Source organism: Leucopleurus acutus (assembly GCF_964270905.1).
Source record: "Leucopleurus acutus genome assembly, chromosome: 16".
NCBI classification, from domain to species: Eukaryota; Metazoa; Chordata; class Mammalia; order Artiodactyla; family Delphinidae; genus Leucopleurus; species Leucopleurus acutus.
In genome coordinates, this window is record NC_139158.1 from 78,199,258 (window position 1) to 78,220,119 (window position 20,862).

General features: G+C 45.5%; 1 protein-coding gene across 3 annotated transcripts in view; it reads right to left on the reverse strand.

The window, feature by feature from the left end:
* Positions 1–20,432, reverse strand: part of ZFP64 (ZFP64 zinc finger protein) — a gene marked incomplete at both ends in the record, with an annotated part of 77,174 nt that extends 56,742 nt beyond the window's left edge. For 2 of the 3 annotated variants that reach the window (XM_082857652.1, XM_082857650.1), the window contains 4 exons: positions 2,329–2,391; positions 3,680–3,841; positions 17,188–17,427; positions 20,292–20,432. In XM_082857652.1, the coding sequence (XP_082713778.1) occupies positions 2,329–2,391; positions 3,680–3,841; positions 17,188–17,427; positions 20,292–20,337 (511 nt within the window). The remainder of the gene's footprint in view (positions 1–2,328; positions 2,392–3,679; positions 3,842–17,187; positions 17,428–20,291) is intronic. The other variant, XM_082857651.1, reaches the window with a different exon arrangement.
* Positions 20,433–20,862: the final 430 nt, after the last annotated feature.

Here is a 20,862-nt window from a genome sequence, read left to right on the forward strand (position 1 = left end):
CTATTTTTTGGAAGGTACTGTGCCTCTGAATGATTTTACTTCATTCTCTCAACAACTGGGATTAGAACCCAGGACAGTCTTGCTTTCTTAGCCAAATGCAACACTGCCTCTCCACTGACTACTTTCTTGCACTTAAAATAATTTCAATCATTTTCACAACATTAACTTTCTACAACATGATTTTTAAGGCTGAAGTATTATATGTACAATGCTGTAAATGTACTATAAATTATTGAACCAATTTCCTACTTGGCCATCGAAAAGAATGAAGCAGATACATGCATACGGACATGGAAAGACATCCAGCATTAAAGGAGAAACAGAAAGCTGCAGAGAGTGTATATATTATTAACTTAATAAGAGATGGAAAAAGTAAATTGTGCGTTTTTAAGCCTGGTATACACATGCCAAAATTTAAGAATGAGACACACGGGACTATTAAGACTGGTGACTTTTGGGCATGTGTCAGATAAGAAGGATGTGGGTTGTGAGTCAGGATTTTCACTCTTTACTTTACATATCAAACATGTATTTTGGCCAAATCCTAAATAGCTAAGTGCTAAAATCAATTGTCAGCCAAAGTTGGTCACTATCCTCATAGAACAAACATCTGGGATTTAAGAATACATCTAGAAGTATATTAAAGATTGTAATTTTTTTTTTTTTTTTTTGCCGTACGCGGGCCTCTCACTGTTGTGGCCTCTCCCGTTGCGGAGCACAGGCTCCGGACACGCAGGCTCAGCGGCCATGGCTCACGGGCCCAGCCGCTCCGCGGCGTGTGGGATCTTCCCGGACTGGGGCACGAACCCTTGTCCCCCGCATCGGCAGGCGGACTCCCAACCACCGCGCCACCAGGGAAGCCCAAGATTGTAATTTTATTATTAAAAATGTTCACAGTCAAATTAAAAAATCCAGGAACAATAATTTCTCATTACTGACAGCTGCTAAACAGCTTCTGTGGGCACCATCCTGTGTATGTGCAACACCGAGCAGATGCCGGATGTCGGTGGAGCTGGATGGTTTACGGCCAGCTCTGCTGGTGAAGAGCCCCACTCTTGCTGTTCCTGGCCATGAGCTCTTCTCCGAAAGTAACTAAGATAAGTACACCTTGTCAACTCTCTGACTTGAAGATGTTGACGGAGATGCTGCAGTTATGCAGAAATCATCCTACAAACCCAAGCGTGGCTAACTGTGAGTAGAGGATGCTTCCTGAAGATTTGCAGCGATGGACTCCAGGGTGCTGTCCTCACTTACATTTTTATAATGCTTCCCCAGTTATCATGCATATTGACAGCACTTTACTCTTACAATGATGAATATGCTACGTGTGACTGATGGAACTTCAACACAGGGCACCCACCAGGAGAGATTCATTGCTTGTTACATTGAGAATGCTTACCAATACCTAAAACTTAATAACTTCAGATTGTGATAACTAGAAGAAATCCAAATGACATGACGCCGTGAGGCGGATTAGATATGATGGTGATCCCAGTGCAACAAGGCAATCGTTGGCCGTGGCCAAGGAGTATCAGAGATAACTGCTAGATATTTTATCTTCTTTATTTTATCTTCCAGATATTTTATCTGAGGCTAAGTAGCAGAATTTGGGCAATTAGGGATGCCCACGCCAAATTTCAGTGTCCCTCCCTTATACACGTTGACACTCAATTTATATATGACTGTATCATCTGAATTATGAGCATCTAATACTTCAGGAAAAATAGTCTAAAAGCAATTCCTTCTCCATGCAGAAGGTCTGGGAGACATAAAAATAATACATTAGAGAAAATTAAAATCACCAGAAATAATCACACTTTTCTTTTTCCATGCAATCCTTTTTTTCTCTCCTTTAAAAAAAGTATTTATTAAATTCCCCTTTCAAAATTGCAAAACACACTCAGGTATCCAATGATGCAGTGTAAAGATACATAAATGAAAAGTCACTATTCTCCCCCTCCGTCTTCTGTTTACCAGTCATTACACACACCACAAACACACACACACACACACACACACATTTACAGGATCATCTCCTCCAAATGAGAAGAATATGTGCATTTAAATTAATTCTGGCAGATCAATTTCCAAAGTGTCTGTACCAGTTCACATTTCCACTTCTAAGTTTTCTCATATCTGTTCCAGCACTGGATTTTATTGCTCTAAACATTTTCTGCCAAAATCACGTGTAGAAACAGCATCTTGTTTTTATTTCATTTGTGTTTGTATTCCCATGATGACCAGTGAGGTTCTGCATCATATCATGTGTCTGACTTGTCCAGATCCCCAGCTCCCAGCACAGAGAAGGGATGTGTGTGAACCACTTACCCGTGTGGATTTTTAAATGACGCTCCATGTCCTTCATGCCATAGGCAGTCTTGAACTGGCAACCTTAAGAAAAGGCAAGGAAAAATCAATGACAGAGGGAAACACAGTCACTTTAGAATGGAGAAGCCTGGCAGAAACTTCCTTAACCAAGTGATGAAAGTTAATCCCACAGTAATGGGACCAACAGGTATCAGTGTGCTCCTGATACCAGGTACCAAGTACATAATATCTCGTCTGTACTTCCTGCTCAAATTGCTTCACCTACATCTGATCATGAGGAAACATCAGACAAACCCAAAGTGACGAACATTTTATTCAATATGAAATAACTGGCCTGTGCTTTGCAAAACTGTCAAAGGTCAGAAAAGACAAAAGCTTAGGATTAAAGGAAACTAAAGACACATGAAAACTGAATGCAATGTGTATTATGAACTGGATCCTGGACCAGTTTTCCTTTTGATACAGAGGACATTAGTGAGACAACTGGTAAAATCTTAATAAGGTGAGCAGTTTGATAATAGTATGTATAAATGTTAATTTCCTGATATTGATGATTGTACTGTGGTTATAGAAAAGAATATTCTTGTTTCTAGGAAATGTACATTGAGGTACTTAGGGGTAAAGGGACATCATGTCTGCAACTTTGGGGGAAATATATGTATATATAGAAAGAATAACAAAGCAAACATAGTATGTTAATATTTGGGAAATCCAGACGAAAGGTACACAGAAATTTTTTGTGCTATTTTTGCAACTTTTCCTTAAGTCTGAAATTTTCCTTGCCTTCCCTAAAGTTTTTTTTTTTTTTTTTTTTGCGGTACGCGGGCCTCTCACTGCTGTGGCCTCTCCCATTGCGGAGCACAGGCTCCGGACGCGCAGGCTCAGCGGCCATGGCTCACGGGCCCAGCCGCTCCGCGGCATGTGGGATCCTCCCGGACCGGGGCACGAACCCATGTTCCCTGCATCGGCAGGCGGACTCTCAACCACTGCGCCACCAGGGAAGCCCCCTAAAGGTTTCTTTTTTCTTTTTTTTAAAGTAAGGAAGGAATAATTTTTCTGGATGTCTTCCTAAGTTACAGCACAGAAAGAAAAGTTCACAGTTATCTTAAATCTTCACTAGTCCCATTCAAAGAAAGGCCCATGGCTATAAAAGTCTTAGAGCCCAGTGCATGGTGACCAGAGATAGTGAGAGACAGGTCGTATGTGATGATGCAAATGCTGTGGGTTGATTTTTTTAAGCCAAGCAGTTTGGAGCACATCTATGTCCAGTTGTCAGGAATTCACGAGTTCGAGTCCTGGACCTGTTAAATGTCACATTCTCTACAAAAGTAGGACAATATGCTGCCTTTACCTGGATAGCAACAGTTAAGCCTCTTCTGAGCAGTTGGGGCTGTGGGCTTTTTGGCTCGTGACTTGGCAGGGAGAGAGATGACAGTGGCTGTCTGGTTTTCGTTGCTTTCTGTGGGCAGATATGTTTGATAGCCATGTTCAAAAACAAATTCTGGAGCTGAAACTAAAAGATATGATGATTATTAATTTTCATAATATGAATACCCAATAGATATTCCCTTTGCCCACCTTCCTTTGTAGAGAATGAACATGTTAATATTGCTTTCCCAGTCTCCCTTGCTGCGTAGGAGTGATCATGTGACCCCGTTCTAGCCCATGAGACACTAGAGAACATCTGCTGCAGGGCTTTTGGAAAAGATTTTCTCCCTGACTTGAAGAAAAGGTGGGGGCAGAAAGAGAGGTAGTTGAGGAAAGCTCATTCTTGCTGCCCTGGTTGCCCCACTTTCTGTCTTTGGACATGCTGGAGTGAGGACGTGATGTCTGGATCTGTGGCAGCCATTCTGTAACCATAAAGGGAGAGCAAGAAAACCAGATGTTGAGCCAGAGCCCTGAAAACCATTCAAATCTAGACTTACTAAATAAAAAAGAAATGCCCCTACCATTTACCAGGTAGGTTTTCTGTTAACTTCAGCCAAAAGCATTACTTTCATAAGCTTTATCACAAAATCCTAACAAACAACTGGAAAGGAACTGATTGAAGGAATTCTGGGCAAAACTACAAATACTCTCTAAACATAAATACTTTTTAACACAAGTACTCCTAAAACAAACAAACCAACCTTGTATTCTTACTGAAATTTTGAGGAAAAAAGAATAAAAAGGAGACCAAACATCTTTATCATCTTTGTCTTTAACCTTGTCATTATAACAGGTAAAACAGGCAGTCTCAAATTTCTTTTTTCTTTTTTTCAATCATAGTTCTTTTGACTACTTTGTTAATTAAATTTATGGTTTGGGAATATGTATTTTCTTTCTTCCTTTATTACATGTAATCGTCACATGGAGATGTGGCTTCAAATAGGAGTAAATACAACCACGGGGCCTGTTCATTAGATGAACTTGTCAGGCTGAGCGGCCCTAATGATGGCTTTGAGAGCCAACGTCATCTTCTGTTTCCAAACCTCAGTCACTGAGGCACCACCTTTGACATTTCTGCCATTGTACTTACAGAGTACACTTCTTTAAATCAACCTGGGCCTGACATTACTCCCTATTTTGGCTTTGCCTGAAGCAGTAATACTCCCTCCACAGGTTTGAGGTGTTAATTACAGTTTCTCTTGAAACAAACATCATCTTTCTTTGAATCTAAGATGTTATAGACTGTAAGATGCAGCATTATTTTACACACAATAAATTTTTAAAGGTTGCCTATTCAACACATTATAATGCAATGTTTTCATATTCCTTAGGTATTTATATATGTATAGATATTCCTTAGACATTTTATAGTATTCGTTGAATGAATTCTTTTAGATTTCTTCGGATACTTGATAGGAAACTCAGGTTCCTGACCTGTACTCCTTGGGTACCTTTGGCAATGACAACTTCATTCCAATGCATGTCAAAGAATAGCTGGGTTCTATCAGTATTTGGTATTTGAGCAAAATCATGGTTTCCATTTTCCTCAATTGAAATATGTCGGGGGAAGTGGCTTTTGTTTACAGCTGGCCGAAAGAGTCTGACAAACTCATGTTCCATCTTCACACCAAGTCTCTTTGATGCATTAACCAACCACACCTGCCTCTTGTTGAGATGTTTCATCTGCTCTGCGGGATTAGCTATTGCTCCTGCTTCCTCTGCTCTGCTTGGTTCTCAAAGCATGGTCCCCAGCCAGCAGCGCTGGACTTACCTAGGAACTTGCTACAAAGGCAATTCTCGGGCCCCGCCCCCACCTACTGAATGAGAAACTCTCAGGTGGACCCAGCAATCTAACAAGCTGCCCACGTGATTCTGATACATGCTCAAGTTTGAGAACCACTGGTGTAAGGGATCCTTTTCCAGGCATCTCAGCAGCAAACCTTAACCCAGCTTTGTCTAATTGAGGGACTCCATCTTTCTTGGTTGTTGCTTTGCAAAAACTACAGTTGTTCCTCCAGCAACAAATATTTGCTTCATTGATATCAAACTGACCCGCTGCTACTGTTTCCAGATCTTTCTGGGCACAGTTACTTTTCATCTTCTATCTGAATCATCCTGCAGTATCACAGAAGACATTTCAAACAGCAATGAAACCCAACAAATGTAGCGCCAAAAAATGCACACAACTCTGCCAAAGTGACCAAAAAAGTGATCAATGACAATGCAATCAAGGTTTACCAGCGCGTGAAGACAATTTTTTGGTGACTGCCTCTTGGCTGGCAGCTATCTCCTTGATTCCAAGGTGCACCCCCATTTCAGATGTTATAATGTATCTCTGAACTGATAAAAGTCTAGGTTCAGCTACTTCCTAGGTGTGGGACTTCAGGCCAGTCACGTGACTTCTTTGAGCCTCCGTTTTCTTGCCTGTAAGTGGGGATAATCACTGTGCCCACTTCATAAGGTTATTGCAAAGTTTCATGAGAGCATCAGTAGCACAGGATATGTCCACAGCTGAGTCTTAATAAATGTGAGTTACTACCCTTGAGCAGAACTGGGCATCAAACTTTCAACAGGAATATGATCAAGACTCAGGGAGACCAACTGCCTTCGTTTGCCTGGGACTGAGGGTTCCCCGGGATACAGGACCTTCAGTGCTAAAACTAGGATGGCTGTTCACGCTACCATGACTTCCCAACTTTCTGCTCTACCACTTTTTGAACAAAAAAGGCTGGAAGACGCTGGGGTGGGGAGGGGTTGTGACAGTGGCCAGGCCCTCCCTACGGCTCAGCTCAGCTGTGGAGTCCGTAACCCTCCTGGAGAGGTAAGTGCTGGGTCCTGAATGATCCTGAGCCTGGGATTCCCACCCTCCAGGGAGATCGATGGGGCTTCGTCCCCTAACTGTCCACCTGCCCCTCCACCGTAAGCCTCAGCATCCCTTTCGTGGTGAGTCACGGCAAAGTGGAAACACGAGAGTATTCTGGATAGTAACCCCTTCTCAGATATATGGTTTGCAAATATTTTCTCCCATCCAGTAGGTTGCCTTTACGTTCTGCTGGTTGTTTCCTTAGATGCACAGAAGTTCGATGCAGTCCCACGTGCCCATTTCTGCCTTTGTTGCCTGTGTTTTTGGTGTCTTGAGGGAGGCGGCAGGAAGCATAGGGAGTCAGGCACCCAAATGCAGGGATCAATTGGTGGGGGGGGGGGTCCCTTGTCTGTCTTCAGATTTGGCATAAATAGTGGCAGTGGCCTTGGGGAATCTGAGTGTCCAGCAGAAGTGAAGGCAGCAGGGTCAACCCCAAGCACCCAGATCTGCTGAGGAGGGAACTGCTTCCAGCAGAGGCATGACCTATCCCCAGGGGAGAATGTTCTCAATGGCTCTTATAATCAAGTCCAGTGCTTAGTGAGATCAGCTCCCCCAGCCCTCCCCCAACAACCCCCAGCAGCTCACAGCCTCATGCCGGCCTTTGGTTTTTTTTTTTTTTTTTTGCGGTACGCGGGCCTCTCACTGCTGCGGCCTCTCCCGTTGCAGAGCACAGGCTCCGGACGCGCAGGCTTAGCGGCCATGGCTCACGGGCCCAGCCGCTCCGCGGCATGTAGGATCCTCCCGGACCGGGGCACGAACCCACATCCCCTGCGTCGGCAGGCAGACTCTCAACCACTGCGCCACCAGGGAAGCCCCGGCCTTTGGTTTTGTTTTTGCCCCCGGGGCTCTCCCTGGCTTGCCCGTGTGCCCAGGTGCGTATCTGAAACACGCGGTTTGTTCTATGCAGTCTTGGTCTGTAGCAGGAGCACCTTGGGTGTTCAGTTATTCACTCATGTTGTTGCTTAAAAAGTAAGAATGTCACATGAATTTCACAGGGAACCAAAATCTCTCTCTGTGGTTGGGACCCACTGGTGTCCTAGACCCGCTGGGCGCACATGGGCCAACTGTAGCTCCTCCCGCAAAACTGTTCTTCAAATAGCTGAAGATTCCACGTCTCCCAAGCCACTTTGCTTCTCGCTTCTCTTCTTTGACTTAAAAACTCCATTTTTAAAAACCTTTTCTCTTTTTTAAAATTAAAAATGTATTATTTTTTCAAAACAAAAGTAAACACCAATGGTAGAAAATCTAGGGAGTACAGAAAAGTGTAGAGGAGAAAACCTGCCCAGTGCTGTCCCCATATGGCAGTATACCCCCTTGCATGATATGCTCATTAAATACTGTACTTTTTCCCCAAAGTACTTATCTCTACTGTAATTAAATAGTTATTTGGGAAAGTATTTAATGACCATCCTCTCCTCCTTTGGTTGGATGAGCCAGGTGAGGACAACACCTGTTTCTCTCCATCACTGTTTCCCAGAACCTCACACAGACGCTGGCAGTGCAGGGGCTCAGAGAACACTGGTTGAATTAATGATGGACCAAATGGCGAACGTAGCCTTTGTATACAGATTTTAAAAGTATAAAACTGGAGTCATGGCTTAAATTGTTTTGTATTCTTTTCTTTTTTATTAAACAATTAAGCAATTTTATTAAACAATTTTGCTATGTGAAAGCATTCTGCCACGTTATCATCCACCCAAAACACAATTTCTTATGGCTACATACATAATACGCCATCATGTTGGTTGTCACAGTTAAATTGACCATTCCCCCGTTTTGGACAATGAGTTGGTTTTTAGGTGTTTACCTTTATAAATAATACCTATCCAAAAATTTTAACTTATCTCTAGTTTCTCTCGATACCTTCCTGTAAGCTAAAGAACCAGGTCAAAATGGAATGGTCATTTTATTGCTTGGTGATTCATAATTATGAGATCCTTCCAGAAAATCTAAATCAATGTACATTCTCCCCTTCACCTTGGCTATCACACAGACTATTTGACAGGACAAAATGAGATCATTTTAGTTTAATTTGCGTTTCATTAATAATTGGTGAAGATGAATCTCTTTTCCACCATATTTTATTCATTCATATACCTTCTTTATGAACTGCCTATTCATGCTATTAGCTCTTTTTTTTTCTATTGAATTTTTACGTTTTTCTCATTGACTTGTAAATGATCTTTACAGATTTATTTATTTATGGCTGCGTTGGGTCTTCACTGTTGCGCGCGGGCTTCCTCTCGTTGCGGTGAGTGGGGGCTACTCTTCGTTGTGGTGCATGGGCTTCTTATTTTGGTGGCTTCTCTTGTTGCGGAGCACGGGCTCTAGGTATGCAGGCTTCAGTAGTTGTAGCTCGTGGGCTCAGTAGTTGCAATACGTGGGCTCTGGAGGGCAGGCTCAGTAGTTGTGGTGTGCAGGCTCAGTAGTTGTGGCTTGCGGGCTCTAGAGCACAGGCTCAGTAGTTGTGGCACCCGGGCTTAGTCGCTCTGCGGCACGTGGGATCTTCCTGGACCAGGGATCAAACCCGTGTCCCCTGCATTGGCAGGTCGATTCTTATCCACTAAGTCACCGGGTAAGAGCCGATCTTTACAGATTAAGGAAATTGCTTCATTGTCATATCGTCAAATCTATCGTTTGTTTGTTCCTGTTTCTTCCAGTATAGGCCATGCTTATTAGGACTCACACTTAGGGGTCTTGATTCAAATGCAAACTCAGAATTCACCTGCTGGGAGAAAAATCCACCTCTCTCTGTAAGGAAAAGTCTTCTCATGTTCTTCCAAAGGGTTTTCCTGAATGTGGTCCACACCTGCCCCAGCACATCAGCCCATCTGTCCCCCGTCCCAAGGGTGACCCTCACCCCCTCTCTCTGCCGCAGCTGATTGGTTTGGAAGCAGACACCTGCACAAACGCTGGACCAATCAGACCCCCTTGCCCTGGAATTAGGAATTGGGGCGAAGATACGCGGCTTGACATGGACTTTCATTCTGAGAAAAGAAGCACCTACGTGCCTGACACTGCCACTGAAAGATTTCCATCCTTTCTTGTCTTCCTCCTCCTGGTCCAGTGGTTCTCAAAATTGATCATGTACCAAAGATTCTGATGCCGAGATCTAGGTATAGTCTGGGTATATTTATAGCTGATTTTTAACAAGTTTTCCATGTAATTCTTCTGCATGCCAGCTTTGAGAACTCCTGCTCTAGACTATTCTAACAGGGTAGTGGCAGGAGTGTGGCTGTCCAGAGGGGCCTTGGGATTGGATTCCACTGCTAAGCCCCTCCTCCTTGTCCCTTGCTGGCCTGGCTTCTTCCAAGACAGTGGAACGGGGCATCTTAGCCAATGGGATCTAGAATTTCTGGAGAAGCATTTCCTCTCTGGTAAAGCGAAGCCGCCCCTTTCCCCATCCATGGGCAGGGCTGAGTGAAGACTTGAGGCTGAAAGCAGCAGCAGCAGCCCCCTTGTGGCCATGAGGAGGACTACTGCCGAGGACAGCAAGAAGATGCAAAGATCCCGGGTCTGCCCTGCCGTTCTTGTCCTGAGGTAAGGAATGTTTTACAATCCAGCCCTCTTGTAGTTTAGTGCTGTTAAGAGCAACCGAAAGCATCTGAACTGACCCAAGCCCTCACTGGCTGGCCCAGATTCCCAGGACCCTGCTCAGACCCACCCAGATGGTACGCTTAAGGGAGGGGGCTGGGTGTCTGCATTTTTCACCAAAGCTCCATGTGGTTCTTTTGAGAAACACTGCAATGAGGACTTTCCTAAGGGGTGATGTGGTGCAGGCAAGTGCAGACTCCTCGGCCAGGTAGCCTGGCTTCCAGGCCCCGTTCTGCCCCTTTCTGGCTCTGTCACCTTGGTCAAGATATTTAATTCCTCTGTGCTTTAGTTCATTATGGGTAAAATGGGGATAATAATTCTTAGTACCTAATTTATGTTGTGAAAAGTTAATTTTTAAAATGAAATGTAAAATTTAAATTCATAACAATTTAAGTCGTGAAAAACTACTTCCTATATAGAGTACTTAAAAAGTACATGGCAGGCTTCCCTGGTGGTGCAGTGGTTAAGAATCCGCCTGCCAATGCAGGGGACACGGGTTCAAGCCCTGGTCCGGGAAGTTCCCACATGCCGCGAAGCAACGAAGCCCGTGCACCACAACTACTGAGCCTGTGCTCTAGAGCCTGCGAGCCACAACTACTGAGCCCCCGTGCCACAACTACTGAAGCCCACGTGCCTAGAGCCCGTGCTCGGCAACAAGAGAAGCCACCACGATGAGAAGCCCGTGCACCACAACGAAGGGTACCCCCGTTCGTTGCAACTAGAAAAAGCCCACGTGCAGCAATGAAGACCCAATGCGGCTAAGTATTAAAAAAAAAAGTACACGGCACATAATGAGCAGTACATGAGAATTAGCTATTATTATTATTGCCAGATTCTCCCGGCAAATCATTACATCGTTTGCCTTACGAATTACTCACACGCTCGGCAACCTTCAACGGCTCCCCAGCTTCTTCACAATAAAGGCCAGATCAAAGCAGGGCTGCTACCCCATACTCCCCGTGCCATCTCCTGCCACTGTTATCAGATCTCGCCTTCAGAAGCAGGATCAGCTTCTCCACCTCCAGACCACCAGGAGGAAGTGCCCCCCCCATCTTCCTCCCCAAGGCAGGTGAGGTTTTCAAGGCCTATTATACATTCGATCTCACTCATCATTTCTTCCCTTGGCTTTCCCCGCTGGGACCAATCTACTCCATGAACTCTCTGCACAAGGCTGTACTTGTCACAGATGGCTGGGTTTGTATGTCTTACAACTAAATTCTCCTCCCCTCCCTGATGAGCTTGGAATTCTCCACGGGAAGCATCTCCATTATCTCGGCTCCAGCATCTGGCACACGACAGCCCCAGAGCTGCCCTCACGGGGCCCTGATGATGGGGCAGGTGCCACGCCATGAACTTCATGCACACTTAATGAAGTTAATCCTTATAGCTGCCCTTTCCTGCATTCATTTGGTAACGTTTTACTGAGTGCCTAGGATGTGCCAGGCCTGGTGCTGGGTGGCAGGAAAACAAGACTGATTAGTTCCTGCTCCAGGGAGATTTACAGTCTAGTAAACTAGATATTAAACTACCCCCCCCCCTTCAGAATTTTTTTTTAAGGCTTTCAAAATCAACTAGGTGGGTTTCCCTAGGTCAATGACCTCTGGCCAAAGACCTCTGGCCAAAGACCACCAGGGACACACCTGTAGTTGGATAGGTTGATTTAGTCATTATAACGAAGGAAACCTCATACCACGCGAGCCGTGGAGGGTCTCAGTAAGAGGGTGTTAGAAAGGACCTAAAGAGTATTAGAGGTCTGGGGCTCATGTTAGATGATTTTGGGGGGACAGTTCACGGAAGCCTGCGTTGGAGGCTGTCAGGAGGTGGGGACAAGTCTATGATTTGGTATCTTAGCGACTATTACTGAGAAGCACAGAAGGTAAAGACGTAGTAGGTAAACCAGCACTGTCACTCAGCTCAGTGGGGGAGGAGGGGATGTCTGGTATTCCGTGGCTCAGGTATGATGACAGAGGGGTTCTGTCTTCATCCTGTCCCACCACAATCAGAGTGGCCCTGTCTCCTGCAGACATTCCGTGAACCTGTTTGCGTTCACCAGAAGAACAGCACGACCCACCAGCGAGAGTCAGCCCAGCTCCCAGCAACACCAAGGCCCAGCTGATGCTGCCTCCTGGCTCTCAGGGGCTGCTTTCCTCCTCCTCTGCTTATTGTCCAAAGGCCCGCCCACGCTCCATCACAGTGGATCCGCTGTTGCATTTGCTGCCACTGCCTGATCCCCAGGAGCACCTGAATTTACTTTTCTGGCTAAAGACTGCTTGTTACGAAATAACAAGTTAATTGCAACTGTGATATGTGTTAGGCGAGGAAGCAGTGACGAACCTAACCTTAGGGGTGGGGGGGAGGGAGAAATCATAGGTAGCTTCTAGGTGGAGGTGACTTTTAACCTGGCACCTAAAAAAGTGGGAATTAAGCAGAAGAGGTGGGAAAGATCATTCTAGGTCCAGTGATAATTCAACTCATATTGGCTGGGGGCTTGCCATGAGCCAGGCCCTGTGCAAAATTTTCTGTGTGCTGTTTCATTTAATTGTCACAGCCCCTGATTGGGTAAGTAATGAGAGCTAACCCTGACAGCTCTAAGTGTCTTCCATGTAGGTGCCCATGGCAGCCCGGCTGAGACCCTCTGAGGTTGAGAACCACCATTACTTCCATTTTACAGCTGGGGAAACGAAGACACTGAAACCCTAAGTCACCTGCCCAAGGTTACCTGGTTAGCAAGTGATGCAGCTGGGATTTGAACCCAGGCAGTCTGGCTCAGGACCTTAGACTCTTCATTACCAAATTCTGTGGCCTTTCTATTTATTCTTGTCCCCACTTTAAAAACGAGACACCAGAAGCTATTATAATTTGCATCGGTCACACAGCTCCTAGGGCCCTGTGCACCCAAGACCAAACTTGGGGACCGGACTCCAAAGCCCCAGGATTTTAAGCCGTGAACTTAGAAAATGCATATAGAATACTAATTTTTTTTTTTTTTTTTGCCAGCATCAATATCTAATTTTACTGCTTTTATAGAAAAGTTCTTAAATTAACTGCCAAACTGTAGGCAGCTTTCAAAGCTAGCAGAGAATAAACTTTACTTTACATCCAACTATTACTGGGCTGAGACAAGACATAGGAGCTGAGTGAGGGAGGGTTTCGTTTAATCAAGGACTGAAGAGGGACAAACTGCCCAGGACAATAACTGGGTGTGGGTATCTGGAGGAATCTGCCAGGGTGAGGGGTCAGACTGTGACTTAGGGCAGTGAGTGACCCTCCAACTGGGTCGAGGCCCAGAATCCCCCAGGTGCTTGTTAAAAATGCAGATGCCTAAGCCTCAGCGATTCGGGTTCAGAGGTGCAGCCCAGGCACCGGTATCTTTAACAAGCTCCCCTGGGATCCTGGTCCATAGGTAGGTCTGGAAACTGCGGCTATGCAACGTTGAAGCCCAAACCTGGGGGAAGTTGGGCCCAGAAAACCAAACTAAATAGTGTTAAAGAAAGGGAAAAAAAGCAAGATTCTGCTTGTTTTGTGGCAGAAATGCAGGCGCAGTCAGGGAGAGCAGCTGGATCCGGCAGAGACTCGGTATCCTGCAAATCTCACCCCACGCGTTAATCTCTGCATGAATAAAAGCGGTCGTTTATTGAGATACTGTCCCAGGTCCTTTACGTGGATTACTGCAGAGTCCTCACAATAACCCAATGATATTAGGTATGAATTAGGAACCTAATTCTACTACCTAATAGTATTAAGAACCATTATAACCCCTTTCTACAGATGAGGAAAATTAAGCAGAGTAAGCGACTTGTCCATAGGCCAGGATGGCAGACTGGGATAAATGTCCAGCAGTCCGTCTCTGGAGCTTGGAGCTCCTATCAACTCTCTGCAGTAGGTACCACCATGAGCTGGGCACAAAGAGGGCTCCAGGCCTGGCCTGAGCGTACAGGGCAGTTGGCAAAACTGAGGCATGGCCAGAGTGGATGGCAGCGGGTAGTGGAGATGCTAAGAGGAGGGCGAACATCTCTGAGCAGAGAACTAGGACAAAAGAAGGGGCAGTTATTTGGTGCGGGGCCAGCTTCACTGACAGGAGTGAGATTTGGGCAACTGTGTGCTCACTCCACCAAGAATATGGTGCTGGGGATCCAAGGTGAACACGAGGGGTGCAGCTCCTGACTTCATGGTGCTTAAGGTTCAGCGATGGGACAGACCTTGAAGTTTGTTCTGCAAATAATCATTTAAGTACTGGGACTTGAGCTGGCCTGGGAGAACCGTGCGCATGCATGTGTGTTGTCAAAGAGGGGCTCTTTGAGGAAATGCCTTTAAGCCCAGCTCTGACACACGCATAAGAATTGAGTCAGTTCCAGGAAGAGGGAACAACACATACAAAGGCTCCCAGGCTTCAGGAAATGTGGCACATTTGGAAAACAGAAAGGACATCATCAAGGCTATTGCAATTCAGAGGGGAGGGGAATGTCCTGAGATAAGCCAGATCCTCTGTGTGCAGTCTGTCATGAACCTTAAAGTTTTGAGGTTGAGCTGGTGTCAGGCAGGCAGGAAAGGTATTTTAGGCAGAGGGAACAGCATAAGCAAAGGCTCGGAACCCAGAAGGATGCAATGGCCACCAATAAAGTGTAGGCCTTGAGGTCTCCTCACGCTGGGGCCTTGTGTCCCAGGCTTCACACCCAGTGTGTGGGGTTACTGGGAGTTTGTGTTTGAGGATAGGGAACCCAACACGGAGTCTTCAGGGAGAAGACCACGAGGGTAAGGGCCAAAGCACTTAAGTCCCAGGACCGTCTTGAACCTGTGGTGGGACCCTGGCCATGCCTCATACCCACTTGCAGCATTACTTTGTCCAGCTGTAAAATGAGAAGGTTGTACCAGGCTCATCTCTAAGGTGGTTTTCAGTTTTAACATTTTCTTGGTGACTTCCTTTAAAATGAGAATTAAAATAAATTCGGGAGAAAGTGGGAAGACCTCAAGGTAATCCTACTAAAGTTTGTGAGGTGATCAATTATATTTCAATGCTTAAGGAATTCAGCAGAAACATTATTTTGGAGGCATTAAGGAAACAACCACAAAATTTTGCTTGTTGCTGAAAAATTCAGACACCACACCAATGTACAACTGACAGGGCAAAAGTTGGTACCCCCACTTCAGATGTTCTCCACACCTCGGCTCCAGATTAACTGCTTGCAAAACATTGAGAACAAGTCAGAAGCTGTTGGTGTGCTCAATCAGGCTCACAGACGTATCCTGTTTGGCCAACAAAGTTTTAAAATTTCGGAAGTTTTACATTTTTCAGTTTCTCAGAAAAACCCAAATATGACTGGATCCAAAGAGCAGCTTTCTCTACTTTACCACAGTCCTCACCATTCCCTAATGCCTTATGCACAGCTTACTTCTCTCGTTAACATTACTCGCTTCATTCCTGTTCTAGCAGCTTTCCGTGAATACAATACTATGTATGTATGCATATATATGCTTTTTTACACTTACCTTGAGAATCTATGTCTGTACAGAGATCTAGCTTCTCTTTTCAATGCTAAGTCACATTCCACTGTCTGAATTTATTCATCTAATAAATTACTAGATTACTATTCACTATTCATCTCTGGTATTTATTCATCTAATTTCCTCTTGACATATACATACAAAGGTTCCATTTTCTTTACAGTATATAAGTTAAGCAAATACCCATGTACATTTGTTTATCAAGTTTTATAGGATAAATACCTAGAAGTGCACTTACTGGGTAAACATGTTTCTGTACATTTTAAAATTTAGAAGATTTTAAATGTAAGATTTAAAGATTGAAAGATATCACAAAATTGCCCAGTTTATATGAACTTACATCTCCAGAAAGTAAAGGAAAGCAGTATTTGATTTGCATTTCTTTAACTACTAAGGCAATGGAGCATCCTTTTATGTTTAGTGGCTCTTGAATATCATCTGCTGCCCTTTGCTGACTTTTCCGCTTGGTTCTTTTATTGAATTTTAGGAGTTCTTTATATATGAGGGACATTAGGCCTTAGTCACACACGCGCTGCTATTTTTTCCCCAGTTGTCTTTAGACATTTTTATACATTGTTTTTCCTTTGGAAAAATGGTAGCTTTATTTACAACCTCATCACATGATTCTTTTTCTTTTGGGGGAGGGATCCCACAACCTGTCTTCCTTGGCAGGCACAGTATTAATAAATATAATTTTTAACTTAAAAATTGGAATGGCTTTAGCTAACAAATACATTTTCCATTTCCCCACTGGATCCAGCAGTGTGTCTACCAACTATCTCAAAAATGGCTTACTTCCTATTTTTAAAGTAATGTGTCTGGTCCCGTAAGGCAGATTATATAGGTATAAGTATAGGGGTGTGTGTGTGTGTGTGTGTGTTTGGGTCTCTGTGTGTGTATAATTTTTACTCTAGAACTTTTGCAGTTTCATGCTGCACATTTAAATTTTACATTCATTTGCAATTTATTTTGGACACAACCAAGAACTAGGATGAACTTTTCTGTTTTCCTGGTTGGTAGCACAAGGGAGGGGAGGCATCAATGCCTGTTTATAGATTTAAAAACTAAAAAAAAAAAATTTAAACATTTTTTTTGTCCCTTTAGACAAATAATGCAAATTCAGGAATCACACACATACTCCCACCACCCCAAATTACCACCTTTTCCTTTTTACCATTTCCTGCGAGTATTTTTTTCATAGTATATAGGTTTTTGTTTTAGAAACCTGTTTTCTGTCTGTTTGTTTTGTTTACCACATGACAACAATTTATAACTGCTACCACTTAATGTTTTAACCTAGCGGTTCCCAAACCTGGCTGGGCAGCTGGCTTCCCAGTGGAGCTTGTTAAAAATAATGAATCAGCAACCCTAGGGGGTTGGCCCTGAGTATCTATATTTTTAACAAGTTCTGTGGAGGCGTTTGGGACATAGCCAGGCCAACTCTAAGTGACTCCCCCATCCCCCAGCCATACCTGTGATCGTCTGGGTCTCAGAGGTGATGGTTCGTGTGGTGGTCTGAGTCTGGGTGGCAGGCACCGTTTCCTCTGATACAAACTGTACTGTGCTGGGCGCTGCCCCAGATGTGCCGGTCAGCTGGCAGCCACTCTGCTTGTGAGCTACAAAGGCGTCCAGGTTGTTAAACTGCTGCTTGCAGATGCCGCAGATGTGGATGTCGGGAGTCAGCTCAACCAGCACTGTTGTGCCACCTGGAACTCCATGGGACATAGGGGAAGTCACAGATTAATTCCAAACAGCTTGAAATTACAACACAAACCAGATTCATGGTAAAAAAAAAAAAAAAAGGGCATGGTGGCAGACATAGCTAGTTGCTGGCCCAATATCTATTCCATTCCCCTCTTCTTGCAAACAGAATCCCAGTTCTGCCCTAGCAGCAACGTACCCAGACCCAAGTGATGCTCCTGGTCATTGCCTACAGGGGCACTAGTGGTATTTTATGTGAGAAGGTTCTCCACTGTGCAGGGCTACCCTACACGTCAAAGGACCAACAGCCATCTCCTACCCCAACTAAAAGGTAGTCGTACTTCCCAGTCATTATGAAAACTAATGCCCCCACTATTCCAACCCCCTATCCCATTATGAGAACCACTAGTCTAAATAATCTTGGTCCACTACATACTTGGGAACCCCTCCAGCACAATGCTGGAGGAGCTTCTGGGAAAAGTGTGGCTTTCATGATAAAAAGGGATCTGACATGGTTAACACTGTCCACCTCTTCTTCTGGCCTTGAATGCAGATGTGATGCCAGGGCCTCCTGCAGCCACACTGTAACCATGAGATAAATGCTAAGATCTCTACAAAAGCTTACTTCACTGATCCCCTGAATCAACCTTGGAATCAACCAATTCTAGACTTCTCATTAGGCCAGTATAGTTCAGTTTTGTTACTTGTAACCAAAATTCATTCCTAACTGACAGAGGCGTTATTTCACAATAGTAATAATACAAAGAGTTAATACTGTATTAACATTTGCAAAGCACTTACCACAGTCCTGGCACTATATTAGAAAGTGCTATATAAATGTTTGTTAAATAAAGAAATACAATTAATAAGTCTCTAACCAATATGACTACCTTTTTATTTTTAAAAATTTCTTTGCCTTATTACAAGGAAACTCATGTTTATAACAGAAAATTTGGAAGAGAAGAAGCAAGGAGGGCTATCACTCACAATCTTTCCACCCATGCATACCATGAACATTACAAAATATTTTCTTCCATTCATTTTCAGTTAAAAATTATTTAAGATCCTAGTGCATTGTAAATTAATCTTTTTCCCACATGCATTGTGCTATATCACTAAAATCTCTATAAAATAATTATTTAATGACAACACATTATTCCATGTTTTCCAAGCCTCATAATTTCTCAGTAGCTATAAGATTTGTATATTATTCCCAATTTTCCCCAGTCTAAACAGTACGAGAACTACCTTTGTACACATATGGTTGGCATCCATGCATCATAATCTTTTTTGGAAAATTTATAAAATATTTGCTTTACGTCCAATTTCCCCCTTCCAACCAAGACAAGACATCTCTGTGCAGAAATACAATTTGGTTGACTTGCTATGAAGAGATCCTCTGGGCTGAGCATGGTAATGTTTTATAAGCCATCTTGCAAACACCGAAATCAATGGATGGAAGGAATGGACACTTTTCTTCTCCTCTGGAACACTGCCTTCCTGTAGCTACTAAGGTGCCCAAGCTAAGAGGAAGACAAGGAATCAAGAGATGTAGTGATTGCATCGCTGAGGATTCCTTAATGATCAAATAGGACTGATACCCAGGAAGAAATGGGGAGAAGTTTCTGCTTCATATGATGGTTATGAGGATTAAATGAGATGGTGCTTGTAAAAGGCCAGCACAGGGATCCCCTCCCCCAGCATGTCACCTGGTGAGGTTATTACCGAGGTGCCCTATTTGAATTTGAAAGTATCCCCTCCGAAAATCTGTATTAATTGAGACCCAGTAACAAACAACGGGCACAATTTGTGCGTATCACCAACAAAAAGAATTCCTTTATCTTTGCAAAGTTCTCCAAACCTGTCTCCACATCAGAATAAGGGAGCGGGCCGGGGGTGGGGGGTGGTTTAAATATGGCCACGTCTGAGCCCCACTTCGGAGATACTGAGTCATAATGGTGGTGGGCTGAATGCGGGCTGAGGTTTCGGGAAATCTGCGCTTTTCACAAGTTATGCATGGAATACACAGCCACGTTTGGAAACCAATGTCTCCAAACTTGTAAACAGTAACAGCAAACAAGCTAAACGCTTATTAGGTGCCAGCGGTTCTCAAACTTTATGTGCATCAGAATCGCCCAGGATAAGGCCACCCTCCTCCCCTCAAGCCCACCCCGCCACCTGATGGGTGGGGCGCAAAGAGCTTTTCTTTTCTTTTTTTTTTTTTGGTCCTTTTTTCTTTTTTTAAGTAAGCGCTCGAGCTCCCAGGTGGCTGGTTTGCACTCAGTCCCTGGTCCACACTTTGGGAAACAATGCTCCGGGCGAAACCATGGACTTGAAAAAGGCTGTCTTCAACAAGAAAATTAAAATGAACCCCAAACTCAAAACGACCACGGCCCCGTTCCCCATTCAGATCTCCACCTTTAATGTGGAAAAGGCTTCGCAGTAAGCCGGCAGACCTTGTGAAAGTCCCCGAACCCCAGACTTCCAGAATTTGGGGCCGCCGAGACAGAAGTTTTCCCATCAGCGTTGCCGCGGTTACCCCGAATCTAGCTCCAAACTCCGCCGGGGGGCGGGGAATGCCCCAAGGGGGTGACGACTGTCTGAACGGCACGCCCTCCCCCACGATTCCCTTCCAAGAGATCTCCGGAGGCTGGAGAACGCCCCCGCCCCCGCGCCGGCTTGGGGCCCCCCCGCCAGCCCTCTCCGGCGCCTCCCGCACGGCGCGCCCGCCGCGGTCCCCGAGACGCCGGTTCCAGGCCGTCACCCTGATTTCGGGGCCCCGGGCCTGCTAGCTGCGTCGCAGACGTGCTTGGGCCCGGGCCCCGGAGCGCGCACTGGGCCCCGGAGCGCGCGCTGCGCCCGGAAAAGCACTTACTTTGCACCGAGCCCGGGAAGCTCTCGCCCTCGCTGCTCGCGTTCATGGCCGCAGACTGGGAGGTCCCCGGCCGGCCGGGGTGCCAGGGTAGGGGGGCGCGGGTCTACATGGTGCAAGGACTTTTCCTTTTATTTTTCCACACCCCCCAGCCTTCCTTCTCCCAACTCTGCGAGGCGGGGAGGACGGATGTAAAGCAAGCTCCACTTCCGCTGCCTAGAGGGCGCTGGCCGGCCTCGGCCGCCCCAACCTGCCTTTGCATCACCGGCTCCCGGGGGAAGCAGCGGTCCAATCCCGATGCCCGGGCCGCGAGGCCCTGCACCCGCGGAATCCCCCGGGAGCCGGATGGCGCACACGCGTCTCCGCGGGTTGGGCGACCACGGGCGGCGAGGGATGCGCACCCCGGGCTGCGGCAGCCGGCGCCCAGCTCACACCCCTGCGGTCTGGGCCGGCGCGTTTGGCCTCCCCGGCTCTGGCGCCTTTGCACCTGCAGCCCTGGGCGTCTGGTCCCCACCGTGGCCGGGCAGCCGTGTCGCCCCCGGGTCGCCCGGGTGGTTTGCAGAGAAGACCGAAT